This window comes from Triticum urartu, chromosome 5 (assembly GCF_003073215.2).
Source record: "Triticum urartu cultivar G1812 chromosome 5, Tu2.1, whole genome shotgun sequence".
Taxonomy (NCBI): Eukaryota; Viridiplantae; Streptophyta; class Magnoliopsida; order Poales; family Poaceae; genus Triticum; species Triticum urartu.
This window is the reverse complement of record NC_053026.1, coordinates 367,319,646-367,340,682: the sequence shown is the minus strand read 5'-3', so window position 1 is coordinate 367,340,682 and position 21,037 is coordinate 367,319,646. Positions and strand designations below refer to the sequence as shown.

The following is a 21,037-nucleotide window of genomic DNA, read 5'->3' as shown; positions in this document are numbered from 1 at the left end:
TGCTAGTTCGCGTGGCTGTATGCTAGGATAAACGACTCAGATGGCAGCTGATGCACCTCATCGATCCATTCGCTGCATCCACGCACCATAAATAGCACAATGTTTTTGTTGTATCTGAGTTTAACAGGAACAAAGAATCTCACACTACACAGTCGACTCCTTATATCACATTTTCATTATGGTAAGTATGGATATCATAAGTTTTAAAGTGGAAAAACCCGTATGAACTCAGCATGTGGACAACAGAGTGAACCCAAAAAACTCATCTCACTTATAGTGTGATATAAAACATCACATACCATTTGTATGTATGGCAAGTTGGAGCATACGGGCATGCAATGTTTTACCTGTAAACCGACAAATAAGTAAATTTTTGGCAGATAAAAAACAAGGTCAGCCCAGGATATGAACAATGCAGAATCTGTACTAGCATGTCTTGTGAAACAGGGCAGGGGCCACATGTGCTTACGAACTTGATTCCAACAGTGTCAATGTTTCAGAAAAAAATCAGGTCATGAATGCATAGTGACAAAACTAGCAAAAACAGACTCTCCACCAATCAATCCGTTCACAGTTCAGGACTGGATTGCAACTGCATTATATTCGAATTAGGCACAGACCCGAGCAGCCAGAAGCCCAGACGGAACTTGTTCCTAGCCATGATATTGGCTGTTCGCCATAGTTTCATGGCACCATACTAGTAATACTACTAACAAATAAGCCTTGCAATACCAAGACCCTTGTTCTTGGTTGGATAATCCCCCTCCCTCCTCTAATCCTCTATTGGTGAATGATGCAACTCTTACAACAAATGAATAAAGAGGTACTTCCTCCGTCCCATAATATAAGAGCGTTTTTGACACTAAACGCTCTTATATTATGGGACGGAGGGAGTACTTTATGAGCTAAAAATAGAAACAGACGTCTGGCTTTATATGCCCTAGGCTACAATATAGATTAAGGCAATTAATGTATCAGATCAAGAAAATAAGGGTAACAAGAAAGCGCCGTGCTTCTTAGAACATAACGCAAATACATGGCTGTGTTCATCCACGAAATTTATGATCCCTGTAGCCTGTTAAGAGCCCAAGAGGGAATAATGTGCTAATCTACCTCCAGCCCAGATGCAGGATACAGGATAAGAATCAATGAATCATGAAAGTTCCATGCTGTTTTTGTACAGGTAGCTATGCATCATCTCTCAAGCTACCACAATTCACAGGTCCTATGGTTCGCGAAACTTTTGCCATAAACATAGGAAAATTTGCAACTATTGTTTCCGGGTGGTTCAAGTGGCAGGTCCTTCACAAACTAACATCAGGTCATCTATGCACTTGAAGAAATAAAGTAAATATGAAGAGGCCAAGCAAAATGTCCTATCTGAAGCTACAGAATGTTGAAAAGTAACAGAAATGATACTACCACGTTGCATCTGTAATGAGAATAACGAAACCAGAATAATCTGCAGACTAGAAATGCCTACCAGATAAGATTAAGATTCTGATATTCCACTTGCCCAGTAAACTGTCCTCACCCCACAACTGCAGCACATTAATGGCTCCCACAATGCTTCAACAGCTTTCAGGAGGTACTGGCATAGTGACAGATGATAAGCAGGTAAGACCGGAGGCGATACAATGCATGGCAACTTGTGCAAAATTTGCAAATAGCACATTGCTTAAACTCAACTATTACTCCCTGAATAATTATATCCACGTAACCATCCAAATGATGGTCAGGGAAGGTGAAAATGATCCAAGGCCTATATCAATCTGATTACAACTAGCTAAGTGAGTTTTCTCACCAAATGTAACTGGAGAAGAACTAGAAAAGAAACAAAACGCAGTTAGTCTAATTACAGTGAGAAAAAAGAACTCCCTGGCCAACAATGGTCAGTACAAACAGTAGTTAGCCTGAAAAGTTGGACAACCTTCTCCTCTTTCTGTTCCTCTTCGGAGTCAAATCTCTTTGCACACTGCCGTTGGAATGAGGAAGAAAACGCATGGGGCTTGTGCGCCTAATAGCTGTTCTTCTCCCTCTCTTGTTTGCCCATTGAATTGGCAATTTGCCTGCAACTTGGGCAATACCATCAGATGCAGCAAGCTCAGCCACTTTTTGGATCCTCTCCTGCATTTGCATAACCCATGCTACCGACAGATCGAGTGAGAATGAATCATCCAGTGGTTTTTGCCACAGATCAAGTAGGACGCGCTGAAACGATTGAAATGATAGCGAGGGCTGGAAATCCTTGCGTGGTGCATACATCATGTTAACCTTTATGACGTGCTTACATAGGTTACCCTGCATTGACCACGAACAACTGCACAGAGAGAATTCAGACCCAGCATTCCATACAGTCTGCATTAGACTAGCATCCTTCTGGCTTGCCACCTTGGCTGAAAGAGGTTCTTTCTCATCAAATAGAACAGCCTCATCAGGTATGTGCAGAGCCCTTTGCCATGAAGTGGATGCAATGTACTCTGCTTTCACCTCGGGAAATGAACCGCTCTCATCTGCATATAGGTTGAGCCAGTAGCCAGAATGCAGCTCTGTTGTCAGCTTGTGCACCAACCAATCCACACGTTGAAGAGCATCAAGCTGTGAATCATCATATGCTTTAAGCTTGAGCTTTAGATGGTAACCCTCAATAGCACCACAGGATTCCTGACTTGCCAGGGGCAAATTTCTGATGGTATCAATCCACATCTCTAGATGGGGCAATGGCACACAAGAAACATTATTAGCATCTAGACGAGGATTTGCAATTCAATGTATATTTTGAATCTACTACCTGAGATTCTTACCCAATTTGGGAACCCAAAATGACTTGAAATACTGGATGAAGGTGGTTTGGTCAACAAAGTCTTGAAACAATTGCTCCAGGATATCCATGGGATTTTTCTCACTCCAGATACTGTACATAAATTTTCCTAGTTGTGTAAATATTTCCCGTTGCACCTCAGTATTGCTGCATTTCTTGATTATATTTTTAAGCCATGTTCTCCTTATGTGCCATAAAGAAAATAAAATCGGGCAGGAAAATATATTCCTGAAAAACAATGACATATTTCGTCAACGGCAATGAACTACATTGCAGCATCTACACAGGAAAATTTTACAGTTAGATCATATGTCAAAATCTATGCCATACGCCTATACCTGATTGGGTCCAGCTCTGAGGTTGGATCATCAATTATAAATCCACCAATCCTCCAGTTGGAATCAACAGAATGTATTCTACTAGTAAGTGCTTGCATCCATCTCGAAGTGTCATGCTTGGTAACAGATCGGGTTATAACCCATGCAACAGGCAGAGCCTGTTGTCTTGAATCGAATACAAGAATTGTGTGCAAGGGGTACTGCAGCAAAGAGTAGAATGTCAAAAAATGATGAAACCTACCCCTGTAGACATAACTAGACATCACATACTATAAGATGTTGCATATAAGTATAACCACACAACTATCAGCTTTTGTTGTAGTCAGATACCTTAAGCTTGCTTACACCAAATGAGGAATGAGATGCCAAAATATTCTGGTGACCAAAGCGGATCATCTGCTGCAGTTGCCATTCTGTCTGGATCCCTAGTACAAAGGCATCTGTCTCGGTTGAGTCCTGGTGGAAAAACACAGACTTCTTGTTCCTATCGACCCACATCCTGATGCTAGCTTGGTCATCTAGATCCAGCTCATGCGTAGACCTCTTGATGATCATCCCAAGCTTGTGGACATACTGCGAGGCAAGGTTATCGACCTTTGCATCCGAGCCGCAGTAGCGTTGTATCCCTTCTATATGTGTCTGCAGGATGTTCTCCTCGGGGACACCGAGATAGATCAATGACATGGTCTGCTGCTGAATCTCGCTCCCAACATACGGCACTTTCCTGGCACCAGGACCAATGGCGTCCCGGTCCAGGGGTCCATGACATACAAAACCAGACTTGTTGACATGGCGCCTCTCATGGTAGATAATGAGAGCCAGCGAAGGGCGGGCGTATAACTGCTTGATTGCGAAATGGCAGGTACAACCTCGCATCGACTGCGGCCGAGCTGCACGGTTTCTTGTGTTAAGCCTGTACCTTCTGCTAGGCAAGATCGTCCCTCCCTCCCCGTAATTTTCAGGGCCAAACGAACACCAATACCTGAATCAATTTGGAACAGGACACCCTAATCATTAAGAACCTTGTAATAGCCTTGCTGTGAAAAAAGAATAACTTGCAATGACCGAATAATTGGCATGGTGAGCAGAGGCCTTTCCGAAAAATATTGCGAGCAAAGCAGGGGCAAGCAGGGGAGGTGGCAGCAGGGGGACACGTACATTCTGTAGAGGAGGTAGTCGTCGCTCCTGACCTCCTTGAGGGTGCCCCTTTCGCGCTTGCGGCCGCGCTCGATGTGGAACCTGGTGGGGTACTCGGGGTTGTTGCACTCGCCGCTGATGAAGGCCTCCATCCGGTCGTAGGGGATGAGCGCGACGTCGTCGCAGTGGTGCTCGGAGCTCGCGTACTTGACCCACCTGAGGTCGGCGGCCGAGAACTCCTCCCCGGGAGGGTCCTGCACGGGGAGGTCGCTCACCGACTGCAGCACCCCCGTCACCTCCATCACCTCCCCCATTTTTCGCTTCTCGCCTTCGCCCGCCGCCAGTCGCCGGAGCTGGGATTCGGCGCCGCAAAAACCCTAGAGAGAGAGAAAACGAAGAGGGGAGAAGGAATGGGGACGAAGTAGCGAAGAGCGGAACGAAAGTCCTATTCTCCGCCAGTTGCGGGGAATAGTCAACCGCCGCGTATCCACCTCGACCTAATTGGGCCAGCCCATGTGATACCGGTGTTTTCGTTGTTTTTTTCCTTTTGTTTTTCTTTTCTCTCATCAATCATCAAATTGTCTCAAAACAAATCAATCATCAAATAGACATTTTTTAAATCTTTTACACCCAAAAGACATTAATTTTACAAAAGTATATATTTTTTATTCCTTTTTACCCCTCAAACAATATTTTTTTGGAATAATAACTAGTGAACCATGATTGTCGGAGTTAAGTAAACATTCTCTTGAACACATGATTTTAGTAAATACATGAAATATTTGTTATGGACACTGGTATAAAAACTTTACGTGCAGCGGGAAACAGTTTCTGGTCTACATGAACAAAATTTATGATTTATGCGATCATTTTGATTCTATATATGAGCACTTTGCATGCCAAGTGAAACAAATTTTGCAAATAATATATAATATGAAAAAAAATAGAGGCAGATGGAATTTTTTATTTTGATGCCTCATAGAAATTGGAAGATCATAGGAGGTGAGATGATGATATGTATCTGAAATCCTGTAGGAAAAAATATGTCATTTTGTTCATAGGATTTTTTTTCCATGGGGTCTAGGCTAGTGTTTTTGTCCCTTCGGAATAGAAATGATCTGTTCCTATGAATAGGAAGGGCTCCAAAAGAAAAAAAACATAAAATTCTTATCTTTATATAGGCAATGCTACGTGTTCATTGGTGGATAGGAAAAAAATCGGCCACCTCCGTGGCCATCCGATTGACACGAAAATAGCCGTCGAATCTCCCCAAACATGTGCGTCATGGATGGCAACAAGCTCGTTGGTGCGATATTCGCTCTGCAGCAACAACTTCATTGCAAAACCACCCATAGCGTTTTTTTAGCTTGAAGCGTTATTTTCTTAAGCATTCTTTATTGCAACAAATGTCATGTTGCAGAAAAATAATTGCAGTAGTGGTAGTGTTGCAATATTTTTTTTCCTGTCTTTTACCTTTTTCGCAACATAGATGGTGTCGTGGAAGGATTTTGCAACAAGGATGATGTTGCGGATTTTTTTTTCAAATTATATACACAAGTATGTTTGCAACATGGCTTGTGTTACAAACTTGTGTTTGCAACACGCCCAATGTCACAAACTTGTTGATCCATCTTGTGGCCATGGAGATGACGGAGACGCGAAACTCATGGAATATTGAGCATCTTCGTAAGTTCTACCCGTAAGGCGCAGTTGCCGGGCCCTGCCCCGGCAACCTATTTTGTACAAGCATAGTCCCCAGTGAAGGAAATATGCCCTAGAGGCAAAAATAAAGTTGTTATTTATATTTTCTTATATCATGATAACTGTTTATTATTCATGCTAGAATTGTATTAATCGGAAACTTAGTACATGTGTGAATACATAGACAAACAGAGTGTCACTAGTTTGCCTCTACTTGACTAGCTCGTTGAATCAATGATGGTTATGTTTCCTAACCATAGACATGAGTTGTCATTTGATTAACGGGATCACATCATTAGAGAATGATGTGATTGACTTGACCCATCCGTTAGCTTAACATGATGATCGTTTAGTTTGTTACTATTGCTTTCTCCATAACTATACATGTTCCTATGACTATGAGATCATGCAACTCCCGAATACCGGAGGAACACTTTGTGTGTTACCAAATATCACAACGTAACTGGGTGATTGTAAAGGTGCTCTACAGGTGTCTCCGATGGTGTTTGTTGAGTTGGCATGAATCAAGATTGGGATCTGTCACTCCGATTGTCGGAGAGGTATCTCTAAGCCCTCTCGGTAATATACATCACTATAAACCTTGCAAGCAATGTTGCTAATGAGTTAGTTACGGGATGTAGCATTACGGAATAGTAAAGAGATTGCCGATAACGAGATTGAACTAGGTATTAAGATACCAACGATCGAATCTCGGGCAAGTTACATACCGATGACAAAGGGAACAACGTATATCGTTATGCGGTTTGACCGATAAAGATCTTTGTAGAATATGTAAGAACCAATATGAGCATCCAGGTTCCGCTATTGGTTATTGACCGGAGACATGTCTCGGTCATGTCTACATAGTTCTCGAACCCGTAGGGTCCGCACGCTTAACGTTCGGTGACGATCGGTATTATGAGTTTATGTGTTTTGATGTATCAAAGGTAGTTCGGAGTCCCGGATTTGATTACAGACATGACGAGGAGTCTCAAAATGGTCGAGACATAAAGATCGATATATTGGACGACTATGTTTGGACATCGGAAGGGTTCCGAGTGAAGTTCGGGCATATACCGGAGTACCGGGGGGTTACCGGAACCCCCTGGGGAGTTTAATGGGCCTTATGGGCCTTAGTGGAAAGAGAGGAGGGGCTGCCGGGGCAGGCCACGCGCCCCCTCCCCCTTTGGTCTGAATTGGACTAGGAAGGGGGGTGGCGCCCACCTTTCCTTCTCTCTCTTTCCTCCTTCCTTCTCCTACTCCTACTACATGGAAAGGGGGGGAATCCTACTCCCGGTGGGAGTAGGACTCCCCATGGGGCGCGTCATAGGAGGGCCGGCCCTCCCCCTCCTCCACTCCTTTATATACGGGGGAGGGGGCACCCCATAGACACATAAGTTGATCATTGATCTTCAGTCGTGTGCGGTGCCCCCCTCCATCATAATCCACCTCGGTAATATCATAGCGGTGCTTAGGCGAAGCCCTGTTCCGATAGCAACATCATCACCGTCGGATTCAATGAATAGGGTTCTTTATGAAGATCAAAAAGCAATCACTATACCGTGTTGTGGTTTTTGATGCGTAGGTAAGAACGATTCTTGCTCAGCCCGTAGCAGCCACGTAAAACTTGCAACAACAAAGTAGAGGACGTCTAACTTGTTTTTGCAGGGCTTGTTGTGATGTGATATGGTCAAGACGTGATGAGATATAAGTTGTTGTATGAGATGATCATGTTTTTGTTGAAGTTATCAGCAACTGGCAGAAGCCTTATGGTTGTCTCTTTGTTGCATAAGATGCAAGCGCCAAATAATTGCTTTACTTTATCGCTATGCGATAGCAATAGTTGCAAAGAGCAATAGTTGGCGCTACTACCATGTGATGACATGTTGATAGAGATCAAGATGATGGAGATCATGGTGTCATGCCGGTGACGATAGAGATCATGACGGTACTTTGGAGATGGAGATCAAGGCGCAAGATGATCATGGCCATATCATGTCACATATTTTGATTGCATGTGATCTTTATCCTTTATGCATCTTATTTTGCTTAGTTCGGCGGTAGCATTATAAGATGATCTCTCACTAAATTTCAAGGTATAAGTGTTCTCCCTGAGTATGCACCGTTGTGATAGTTCGTCGTGCTGAGACACCACGTGATGATCGGGTGTGATAAGCTCTGTGTTCACATACAACGGGTGCAAGCCAGTTTTGCACACGCGAAATACTTGGGTTAAACTTGACGAGCCTAGCATATGCAGATATGGCCTCGGAACACTTGAGACCGAAAGGTCAAGAGTGAATCATATAGTAGATATGATCAACATAGTGATGTTCACCATTGAAACTACTCCATCTCACGTGATGATCGGACATGGTTTAGTTGATTTGGATCACGTGATCATTTAGATGACTAGAGGGATGTCTATCTAAGTGGGAGTTCTTAAGTAATATGATTAATTGAACTTTAATTTATCATGAATTTAGTCCTGATAGTATTTGCATAACTATGTTGTAGATCAATAGCTCGCGATGTAGCTCCCCGTTTATTTTTGATATATTCCTAGAGAAAAAGTATGTTGAAAGATGATAGTAGCAGTGATGTGGACTAGGTCCGTGATCTGAGGATTATCCTCATTGTTGCATAGAAGAATTATGTCCTTGATGCACCGCTAGGTGACAGACCTATTGCAGGAGCAGATGTAGACGTTATGAACGTTTGACAAGCTCGGTATGATGACTACTTGATAGTTTAGTGCACCATGCTTTACAGCTTAGAACCGGGACTTCAAAAATGTTTTGAACGCCATGGAGCATATAAGATGTTCCAAGAGTTGAAATTGGTATCTCATACCCATGCCCGTGTCTAGAGGTATGAGACCTCTGACAGTACTTTGCCTACAAGATGGAGGAGAATAGCTCAACGAGTGAGTATGTGCTCAGAATGTCTGAGTACTACAATCACTTGAATCAAGTGGGAGTTAATCTTCCTGATGAGATAGTGATTGACAGAGTTCTCTAGTCACTATCACCAAGTTACTAGAATTTCGTGATGAACTATAATATGCAAGGGATAACGGAAACGATAATCAAAGCTCTTCGCGATGCTGAAATCGGTGAAGGTAGAAATCAAGAAAAAGCATCAAGTGTTGATGGTTTACAAGACCACTATTTTCAAGTAAAAGGGCAAGGGAAAGAAAGGAAACTTCAAGAAGAATGACAAGCAAGTTGCCACTCCCATGAAGAAGCCCAAAGCTAGACCCAAGCCTGAAATTGAGTGCTTCTACTGCAAAAAAGAGAGAAAATAGGCCAAAAAAAGAAGGCCCAAATAAAAAATGAGAGAAAAAGAGAGAAGGGACAATGTTACTATCCTTTTTCCACACTTGTTCTTCAAAGTAGCACCATGTTCTTCATATAGAGAGTCTCCTATGATATCACTTTCATATACTAGTGGGAATTTTTCATTATAGAACTTGGCTTGTATATTCCAATGATGGGCTTCCTCAAAATGCCCTAGTTCTTCATGAGCAAGCAAGTTGGATGCACACCCACTTAGTTTCTTTTGTTGAGCTTTCATATACTTATAGCTCTAGTGCATCCGTTGCATGGCAATCCCTACTCACTCACATTGATATATATTAATGGGCATCTCCATAGCCCATTGATACGCCTAGTTGATGTGAGACTATCTTCTCCCTTTTTTTCTTCTCCACAACCACCATTCTATTCCACCATAGTGCTATATCCATGGCTCATGCTCATATATTGCGTGAAGATTGAAAAAGTTTGAGAACATCAAAAGTATGAAACAATTTCTTGGCTTGTCATCAGGGTTGTGCATGATTTAAATATTTTGTGTGGTGAAGATAGAGCATAGCCAGACTATATGATTTTGTAGGGATAACTTTCTTTGGCCATGTTATTTTGAGAAGACATAATTGCTTAGTTAGTATGTTTGAAGTATTATTATTTTTATGTCAATATTAAACTTTTATATTGAATCTTTCGGATGTGAACATTCATGCCACAATAAAGAAAAATTACATTGATAAATATGTTAGAAAGCATTCCACATCAAAAATTCTTCTTTTATCATTTACCTACTCGAGGACGAGCGGGAATTAAGCTTGGGGATGCTTGATACGTCTCCAACGTATCTATAATTTTTTATTGCTCCATGCTATTATATTATCTATTTTGGATGTTAATGGGCTTTATTTTACACTTTTATATCATTTTTGGGACTAACCTACTAATCGGAGGCCCATCCCAAATTGCTGTTTTTTTGCCTATTTTAGGGTTTCGAAGAAAAGGAATATCAAACGAAGTCCGAACGGAATGAAACCTTCGGGAACGTGATTTTCCCAACAAACGTGATCCAGGAGACTTGGAGTGGACGTCAAGAAACAAGGGAGGAAGGCACGAGGCAGGGGGCGCGCCTACCCCCTGGGCGCGCCCTCCACCCTCGTGGGCCCTCCATTGCTCCACCGACGTACTTCTTCCTCCTATATATATCCACGTACCCCCCAAACATCTAGGAGCACCACGAAAACCTAATTCCACCGCCGCAACCTTCTGTACTCGAGAGATCCCATCTCGGGGCCTTTTCCGGAGCTCCGCCGGAAGGGGCATTGATCACGGAGGGCCTCTACATCAACTCCATGGCCTCTCCGGTGATGTGTGAGTAGTTTATTTCAGACCTACGGGTCCATAGTTATTAGCTAGATGGCTTCTTCTCTCTCTTTGGATCTCAATACAAAGTTCTCCTCGATCTTCTTGGAGATCTATTCGATGTAATCTTCTTTTGCGGTGTGTTTGTCGAGATCCGATGAATTGTGGGTTTATGATCCAGATTATCTATGAACAATATTTGATTCTCCTCTGAATTATTTTATGTATGATTGGTTTATCTTTGCAAGTCTCTTCGAATTATCAGTCTGGTTTGGCCTACTAGATTGATCTTTCTTGCCATGGGAGAAGTGCTTAGCTTTGGGTTCAATCTTGCGGTGTTCGATCCCAGTGACAGAAAGGGAACCGATACGTATTGTATTGTTGCCATCGAGGATAAAAAGATGGGGTTTATATCATATTGCATGAGTTTATCCCTCTACATCATGTCATCTTCCTTAAAGCATTACTCCGTTCTTATGAACTTAATACTCTAGATGCATGCTGGATAGCGATCAATGTGTGGAGTAATAGTAGTAGATGCAGAATCATTTCGGTCTACTTGTCTCGGACGTGATGCCTATATACATGATCATACCTAGATATTCTCATAATTATGCTCAATTCTATCAATTGCTCGTCAGTAATTTGTTTACCCACCATAATACTTATGCTCTTGAGAGAAGCCACTAGTGAAACCTATGGCCCCTGGGTCTATCTTCCATCATATTAATCTTCCAATACTTAGTTATTTCCTTTGCCGTTTATTTTACTTTGCATCTTTATTTCTCTTTATCGTAAAAATACCAAAAATGTTATCTTATCATATCTATCAGATCTCACTCTCGTAAGTGACCGAGAAGGGCTTGAAAACCCCTTTTATCACGTTGGTTGCGAGGTTCTTATTTGTTTGTGTAGGTGCGTGGGACTTGAGCGTGATCTCCTACTGGATTGATACCTTGGTTCTCAAAAACTGAGGAAAATACTTACGCTACTTTGCTGCATCACCCTTTCCTCTTCAAGGGAAAACCAACGTAGTGCTCAAGAGGTAGCAAGAAGGATTTCTGGCGCCGTTGCTGGGGAGATTCGTGCCAAGCCAAGTCAAGTCAAGACATACCAAGTACCCATCACAAACTCTTATCCCTCGCATTACATTATTTGCCATTTGCCTCTTGTTTTCCTCTCCCCCACTTCACCCTTGCCGTTTTATTCGCCCTCTCTCTCCGTCCTCCTTCTCTTTCCCTATTTGCCTCTTTTGCCCGTTTCTTGTGTGCTTGTGTGTTGGATTGCTTGCCTATCACGATGGCTCAAGATAATACTAAATTGTGTGACTTTACCAATACCAACAACAATGATTTTATTAGCACTCCGATTGCTCCTTTTACCGATGCTGAATCTTGTGAAATTAATGTTGATTTGTTGAATCTTGTCATGAAAGATCCGTTTTCCGGCCTTCCTAGTGAAGATGCCACTACCCATCTAAACAACTTTGTTGATTTGTGTGATATGCAAAAGAAGAAAGATGTGGATAATGATATTGTTAAATTGAAGCTATTCCCGTTTTTGCTTAGAGATCATGCTAAAGCTTGGTTTTCGTCTTTGCCTAAAAATAGTATTGATTCATGGAATAAGTGCAAAGATGCTTTTATCTCTAAGTATTTTCCTCCCGCTAAGATCATCTCTCTTAGAAACGATATTATGAATTTTAAGCAACTTGATCATGAACATGTTGCACAATCTTGGGAGAGGATGAAATTAATGATACATAATTGCCCTACACATGGTTTGAATCTTTGGATGATTATACAAAACTTTTATGTCGGATTGAATTTTGCTTCTAGAAATCTTTTAGATTCGCCCGCGGGAGGCACTTTTATGGAAATCACTTTAGGAGAAGCTACCAAACTCCTAGATAATATTATGGTTAATTATTCTCAATGGCACACCGAAAGATCTACTAATAAAAAAGTGCATGCAATTGAAGAGATCAATGTTTTGAGTGGAAAGATGGATGAACTTATGAAATTGTTTGCTAATAAGAGTGCTCCTACTGATCCTAATGATATGCCTTTGTCTACCTTGATTTAGAATAATAATGAATCTATGGATGTGAATTTTGTTGGTAGGAACAATTTTGGTAATAATGCATATAGAGGTAATTTTAATTCTAGGCCGTTTCCTAGTAATTCCTCTAATAATTATGGTAATTCATAAAACAATTCCTATGGAAATTATAATAAGATGCCCTCTGATTTTGAATCTAATATTAAAGAATTTATTACCTCGCAAAAGAGTTTCAATGCTTTGATTGAAGAAAAAATGCTTAAGATTGATGAGTTGGCTAGGAACATTGATAGAATTTCTCTTGATGTTGATTATTTGAAACTTAGATCTATTCCACCTAAGCATGATATCAACGAGTCTCTCAAAGCCATGAGAATTTCCATTGATGAGTGCAAAGAAAGAACCGCTAGGATGCGTGCTAAGAAAGATTGTTTTATAAAAGCGTGTTCTTCTAGTTTCCATGAAAATAAAGATGAAGATATAAAAGTTATTGATGTGTCTCCTATTAAATCTTTGTTTTGCAATATGAATCTTGATAATGATGGGGCTGAAGATGAGCCACCTTTACCTAGAAGGCGTTCCAAAAATTCCGAGTCTTTAGATCTTGATGCTAAAATTGTTAAAAGTGGGATTGAAGAGGTCAAAACTTTAAATATCAATGAACCCACTATTTTGGATTTCAAGGAATTTAATTATGATAATTGCTATTTGATATATTGTATTTCCTTTTTGCAATCCGTGCTAAATTCTCCTCATGCTTATAGTCAAAATAAAGCTTTTACTAAACATATCGTTGATGCTTTGATGCAATCTTATAAAGAAAAAATTGAGTTGGAAGTTTCTATCCCTAGAAAACTTTATTATGAATGAGAACCTACAATAAAAATTAAAATTAAAGATCATGAGTGCTATGCTTTGTGTGATTTGGGTGCTAGTGTTTCCACGATTCCAAAAACCTTGTGTGACTTGCTAGGATTCCGTGATTTTGATGATTGTTCTTTAAATTTGCACCTTGCGGATTCCACTATTAAGAAACCTATGGGAAGAACTAATGATGTTCTTATTGTTGCAAATAGGAACTATGTGCCCGTAGATTTCATTGTTCTTGATATAGATTGCAATCCTTCATGTCCGATTATTCTTGGTAGACCTTTCCTTACACGATTGGTGCAATTATTGATATGAAGGAAGGGAATATTAGATTCCAATTTCCGTTAAGGAAAGGCATGGAACACTTCCCTATAAAGAAAATTAAATTACCATATGAATCTATTATGAGAGCCACTTATGGATTGCCTACCAAAGATGGCAATACCTAGATCTATCTTCGCTTTTATGCCTAGCTAGGGGCGTAAAACGATAGCGCTTGTTGGGAGGCAACCCAATTTTATTTTTATTACTTGCTTTTTGCTCCTGGTTATTAATAAATAATTTACCTAGCCTCTGTTTTGGTTGTGTTTTTTGTGTTTAATTAGTGTTTATGCCAAGTAGAACCGTTGGGAAGACTTGGGGAAAGTCTTTTTAATCTTGCTGTAAAAAACAGAAACTTTAGCGCTAACGAGAATTGTTGCCATTTTTATTTTGAAGGTGATATTTAGTTAATTATTTTTGCAGACGATTAATAGATAAATTCCTCACATCCAGAAATTTATTTTAGAATTTTTGGGGGTTCCAGAACTTGCGTTAGCTACGGATTACTACAGACTGTTCTATTTTTGACACATTCTGTTTTTCTTGTGTTGTTTGCTTATTTTGATGAATCTATGGCTAGTGAAAGAGTTTATAAACCATAGAGAATTTGTAATACAGTAGGTTTAACACCAATATAAATAAAGAACAAGTTCATTACAGTACCTTGAAGTGGTGTTTTGTTTTCTTTCGCTAACGGAGCTCGCGAGATTTTCTACTTTGAGTTTTGTGTTGTGAAGTTTTCAAGTTTTGGGTAAAGATTTGTTGGATTATGGAACAAGGAGTGGCAAGAGTCTAAGCTTGGGTATGCCCATGGAACCCCAAGGTAAAATTCAAGGACACCAAGAAGCCTAAGCTTGGGGATGCCCCGGAAGGCATCCCCTCTTTCGTCTTCATCTATCGGTAACTTTACTTGGAGCTATATTTTTATTCACCACATGATATGTGTTCTGCTTGGAGCGTCTTGTATGATTTGAGTCTTTGCTTTTTAGTTTAACACAATCATCCTTACTGTACACACCTTTTGAGAGAGACTCACATGATTTGAAATTTATTAGAATACTCTATGTGCTTCACTTATATCTTTTGAGCTATATAGTTTTTGCTCTAGTGCTTCACTTCTATCTTTTAGAGCACGGTGGTGGATTTGTTTTATAGAAACTATTGTTCTCTCATGCTTCACTTATATTATTTTGAGAGTACTTTGGAACAACATGGCAATAATAAAAACTTTCATATAAGTGCATTGAATACTATGAGAAGTCTGATACTTGATAATCGTTTTGAGATATGGAGATGGTGATATTAGAGTCATGCTAGTTGAGTAGTTGTGAATTTGAGAAATACTTGTGTTGAAGCTTGTGATTCCCGTAGCATGCACGTATGGTGAACCGTTATGTGATGAAGTCAGAGCATGATTTATTTATTGATTGTCTTCGTTATGAGTGGCGGTCGGGGACGAGCGATGGTCTTTTGCTACCAATCTACCCCCCTAGGAGCATGCGCTAATACTTTGTTTCGGTAACTAATAGATTTTTGCAATAAGTATGTGAGTTCTTTATGACTAATGTTGAGTCCATGGATTATACGCACTCTCACCCTTCCACCATTGCTAGCCTCTCTAGTATCGCGCAACTTTCGCCGGTACCATAAACCCACCATATACCTTCCTCAAAACAGCCACCATACCTACCTATTATGGCATTTTCATAGCCATTCCGAGATATATTGCCATGCAACTTTCCACCGTTCCATTATTATGACATGCTTCATCATTGCCATATTGCTTGCATGATCATGTAGTTGACATCGTATTTGTGGCAAAACCACCGTTCATAATTATTCCATACATGTCACTCATGCATCATTGCACATCCCGGTACACCATCGGAGGCATTCACATAGAGTCATATTTTGTTCTAAGTATTGAGTTGTAATTCTTGAGTTGTAAGTAAATAAAGTGTGATGATCATCATTATTAGAGCATTGTCCCAAGTGAGGAAAGAATGATGGAGACTATGATTCCCCCACAAGTCGGGATGAGACTCCAGACAAAAAAAAAGAGAAAAGAGGCCAAAAAAAGAAAGAAGGCCCAAATAAAAAATGAGAGAAAAAGAGAGAAGGGACAATGTTACTATCCTTTTTCCACACTTGCGCTTCGAAGTAGCACCGTGTTCTTCATATAGAGAGTCTCCTATGATATCACTTTCATATACTAGTGGGAATTTTTCATTATAGAACATGGCTTGTATATTCCAATGATGGGCTTCCTCAAAATGCCCTAGTTCTTCATGAGCAAGCAAGTTGGATGCACACCCACTTAGTTTCTTTTGTTGAGCTTTCATATACTTTAGCTCTAGTGCATCCGTTGCATGGCAATCCCTACTCACTCACATTGATATATATTAATGGGCATCTCCATAGCCCGTTGATACGCCTAGTTGATGTGAGACTATGTTCTCCCTTTTTCTTCTCCACAGCCACCATTCTATTCCACCATAGTGCTATATCCATGGCTCACGCTCATATATTGTGTGAAGATTGAAAAAGTTTGAGAACATCAAAAGTATGAAACAATGGCTTGGCTTGTCATCGGGGTTGTGCATGATTTAAATATTTTGTGTGGTGAAGATAGAGCATAGCCAGACTATATGATTTTGTAGGGATAACTCTCTTTGGCCATGTTATTTTGAGAAGACATAATTGCTTAGTTAGTAAGCTTGAAGTATTATTATTTTTATGTCAATATTAAATTTTTATCTTGAATCTTTCGGATCTGAACATTCATGCCACAATAAAGAAAAATTACATTGATAAATATGTTAGAAAGCATTCCACATCAAAGATTCTTGTTTTATCATTTACCTACTCGAGGACGAGCGGGAATTAAGCTTGGGGATGCTTGATACGTCTCCAATGTATCTATAATTTTTTATTGCTCCATGCTATTATATTATCTATTTTGGATGTTAATGGGCTTTATTTTACACTTTTATATCATTTTTGGGACTAACCTACTAATCGGAGGCCCATCCCAAATTGCTGTTTTTTTGCCTATTTTAGGGTTTCAAAGAAAAGGAATATCAAACGGAGTCCAAACGGAATGAAACCTTCGGCAACGTGATTTTCTCAACAAACGTGATCCAGGAGACTTGGAGTGGCCGTCAAGAAACAAGGAAGGAAGGCACGAGGCAGGGGGGCGCACCTACCCCCCTGGGCGCGCCCTCCACCCTCGTGGGCCCTCCGTTGCTCCACCGACGTACTTCTTCCTCCTATATATATCCACGTACCCCCCAAACATCCAGGAGCACCACGAAAACCTAATTCCACCGTCGCAACCTTCTATACTCGAGAGATCCCATCTCGGGGCCTTTTTCGGAGCTCCGCCGGAGGGGGCATTGATCACGGAGGGCCTCTACATCAACTCCATGGCCTCTCCGGTGATGTGTGAGTAGTTTACTTCAGACCTACGGGTCCATAGTTATTAGCTAGATGGCTTCTTTTCTCTCTTTGGATCTCAATACAAAGTTCTCCTCGATCTTCTTGGAGATCTATTCGATGTAATCTCCTTTTGCGGTGTGTTTGTCGACATCCGATGAATTATGGGTTTATGATCCAGATTATCTATGAATAATATTTGATCTTTCTCTAAATTCTTTTATGTATGATTGGTTTATCTTTGCAAGTCTCTTCGAATTATCAGTTTGGTTTGGCCTACTAGATTGATCTTTCTTGCCATGGGAGAAGTGCTTAGCTTTGGGTTCAATCTTGCGGTGTTCGATCCCAGTGACAGAAAGGGAACCGATTGTAGCGACCAGACCTCAGACAGTCTGATCTCTGTGCTCCGGTGTCATCCCTGGATCAGTAATGCTGACACCACACAGTACTCGGAGGATTTATAACAGAGTTGCCATCACACACTTATTACATCGCGTGTCTCAAGAGAGAACATAATACAATAAATATGGCTTAAGGCCATCTAATAATGATAACAGCGGAAGGCTTGGAAGATAAGTGAGTCCATCAACTCCATCGGCATCACTGAGTATAGAACCACGACCTAAAACTCCTTAATCGTCGTCTGAAAAGTCTGCAACATTAACGTTGCAGCCCGAAACGGGTCAGCACATGGAATATGCTGGCAAGGTAACACATAGAGAGTAATGGAATGAAACAACTATACTATATGCATATTTGGCTGGTGGAAAGCTCTATGGTTACAGTTTTGCGTAAAGCCAATTTTTCCCTACTACAAAGGAATAAATTTTATTTACTATCATGGTAGTTGTTAAACATTGAGAATGGTTGACAGCATCCTCAATCCCAATTAAGCATCATCATTAACAAAACCCAACAAAATTTAATTTAGAGTAACATGTTGAGATTCACATGATAATCCAGGTACTAGATACTCAAGATGTCCATAACCGGGGACACGGCTAACCATGATTAGTTTATTACACTCTGCAGAGGTTTGCACACTTTTCCCCACAAGACTCAATCGCCTCCGTTTGGTTTCTCGCACTACATGATGTTTGAGAAGACGGATGACCGAGACATAGTCTTTCAGAAGCGCTGGCACCTTACGATGGATAGACCGTTACACCTACTTTCCCCTACATCTGCTAGTCTATCCTGTAAGAGTTCGCACGACTTAGTCAACTATGCCAGCGCCCATAATTGTTGGGGAACATAGTAATTTCAAAAAAATTCCTACGCACACGCAAGATCATGGTGATGCATAGCAACGAGGGAAGAGTGTGATCTACGTACCCTTGTAGACCGACAGCGGAAGCGTTAGCACAACGCGGTTGATGTAGTCGTACGTCTTCACGGCCCGACCGATCAAGCACCGAAACTACGGCACCTCCGAGTTCTAGCACACGTTCAGCTTGATGACGATCCCCGAACTCCGATCCAGCAAAGTGTCGGGGAAGAGTTTCGTCAGCACGACGGCGTGGTGACGATCTTGATGTACTACCGTCGCAGGGCTTCGCCTAAGCACCGCTACAATATTATCGAGGATTATGGTGGAAGGGGGCACCGCACACGGCTAAGAATATGATCACGTGGATCAACTTGTGTGTCTATGGGGTGCCCCCTGCCCCCGTATATAAAGGAGCAAGGGGGAGGCCGGCCGGCCCTTGTGGGCGCGCCAAGGAGGAGTAGGATTCCTACTCCTAGTTGGAGTAGGTTTCCACCTTTCCTAGTCCAACTAGGAGAAGGGGGGAAAAGGGGGGAAGAGGGGAAGGAAGGGGAGAGAGGGGCCGCGCCCCAAACCCCTTGTCCAATTCGGACTGGGCTTGGGAGGGGCGCGCGCCACCTCCTGGTCCTTTCCACTAAGGCCCATTAAGGCCCATTGCTTCTTCCTCGTATTCCCGTAACTCCCCGGTACCTCTGAAAATACCCGAATCACTCGGAACCTTTCCGATGTCCGAATATAGTCGTCCAATATATCGATCTTTACGTCTAGACCATTTCGAGACTCCTCGTCATGTCCCCGATCTCATCCGGGACTCCGAACTCCTTCGGTACATCAAAACTCATAAACTCATAATATAACTGTCATCGAAACCTTAAGCGTGCGGACCCTACGGGTTCAAGAACAATGTAGACATGACCGAGACACGTCTCTGGTCAATAACCAATAGCGGAACCTGGATGCTCATATTGGCTCCCACATATTCTACGAAGATCTTTATCGGTCAGACCGCATAACAACATACTTTGTTCCCTTTGTCATCGGTATGTTACTTGCCCGAGATTCGACCGTCGGTATCTCAATACCTAGTTCAGTCTCATTACCGACAAGTCTCTTTACTCGTTTCGTAATACATCATCTCGCAACTAACTCATTAGTTGCAATGCTTGCAAGGCTTATGTGATGTGCATTACGGAGGAGAATACTTGAGTCACGAATTTGGTACACACTTAAGAAAATGTGGAATAGTTTCACAACTCATGCCGCCTGGAACACCTCAGCGTAATGGTGTGTCCGAACGTCGTAATCGCACTCTATTAGATATGGTGCGATCTATGATGTCTCTTACCGATTTACCGCTGTCATTTTGGGGCTATGCTTTAGAGACTGCCGCATTCACTTTAAATAGGGCTCCGTCAAAATCCGTTGAGACGACACCGTATGAATTATGGTTTGGGAAGAAGCCTAAGCTGTCGTTTCTAAAAGTTTGGGGATGCGATGCTTATGTCAAGAAACTTCAACCTGAAAAGCTCGAACCCAAGTCGGAAAAATGCGTCTTCATAGGATACCCTAAAGAAACTATTGGGTATACCTTCTACCTCAGATTCGAAGGCAAGATCTTTGTTGCTAAGAATGGATCCTTTCTAGAGAAAGAGTTTCTCTCGAAAGAAGTAAGTGGGAGGAAAGTAGAACTTGATGAAGTATTGCCTCTTGAACCGGAAAGTGGGGCAACTCAGGAAAATGTTCCTGTGGTGCCTAGACCAATTAGAGAGGAAGTTAATGATGATGATCAAGATACTTCTGATCAAGCTCCTACTAAACTTCGAAGGTCCACAAGGACACGTTCCGCACCAGAGTGGTACGGCAACCCTGTCTTGGAAATCATGTTGTTAGACAACGGTGAACCTTCGAACTATGAAGAAGCAATGGCGGGCCCGGATTCCGACAAATGGCTGGAAGCCATGAAATCCGAGATAGGATCCATGTATGAGAACGAAGTATGGACTTTGACTGACTTGCCTGATGATCGGCGAGCCATAGAAAATAAATGGATCTTTAAGAAGAAGACAGACGCGGATGGTAATGTGACCATCTATAAAGCACGGCTTGTTGCTAAGGGTTATCGACAAGTTCAAGGGGTTGACTACGATGAGACTTTCTCACCCGTAGCGAAGCTGAAGTCCGTCCGAATCATGTTAGCAATTGCCGCATTCTATGATTATGAAATATGGCAAATGGACGTCAAAACGGCATTCCTTAATGGTTTCCTTAAGGAAGAATTGTATATGATGCAACCAGAAGGTTTTGTCGATCCTAAGAATGCTGACAAGGTGTGCAAGCTCCAACGCTCGATTTATGGGCTGGTGCAAGCATCTCGGAGTTGGAACATTCGCTTTGATGAGATGATCAAAGCGTTTGG

General features: G+C 41.5%; 1 protein-coding gene across 2 annotated transcripts; it reads right to left on the bottom strand.

The window, feature by feature from the left end:
- Positions 1-1,674: 1,674 nt before the first annotated feature.
- Positions 1,675-4,722, bottom strand: LOC125509073. 2 transcript variants are annotated; one of them, XM_048673949.1, is made up of 5 exons: positions 4,318-4,720; positions 3,490-4,141; positions 3,160-3,359; positions 2,805-3,049; positions 1,675-2,708 (listed from the first exon to the last, which is right to left on the bottom strand). In XM_048673949.1, the coding sequence occupies exons 1-5, from the start codon at positions 4,608-4,610 to the stop codon at positions 1,909-1,911; spliced, it is 2,190 nt and encodes a 729-aa protein (XP_048529906.1). In that variant the 5' UTR covers positions 4,611-4,720; the 3' UTR covers positions 1,675-1,908. The 2 variants fall into 2 exon arrangements, with proteins under 2 accessions (XP_048529906.1, XP_048529907.1); XM_048673950.1 differs by having other exon boundaries at positions 2,557-2,708; positions 2,792-3,049; positions 4,318-4,722.
- Between the last annotated feature and the right edge of the window lie 16,315 nt (positions 4,723-21,037).

Excerpts from the sequence above, each read along its gene's own strand:
- LOC125509073 (XM_048673949.1), bottom strand. The coding sequence starts at position 4,610 with ATGGGGGAGGTGATGGAGGTGACGGGGGTGCTGCAGTCGGTGAGCGAC. Across the intron at positions 3,360-3,489 it reads TTGGTGTAAGCAAGCTTAAG|TACCCCTTGCACACAATTCT; the intron begins GTATCTGACTAC and ends TCTTTGCTGCAG. Across the intron at positions 3,050-3,159 it reads TCAGAGCTGGACCCAATCAG|GAATATATTTTCCTGCCCGA; the intron begins GTATAGGCGTAT and ends ATTGTTTTTCAG.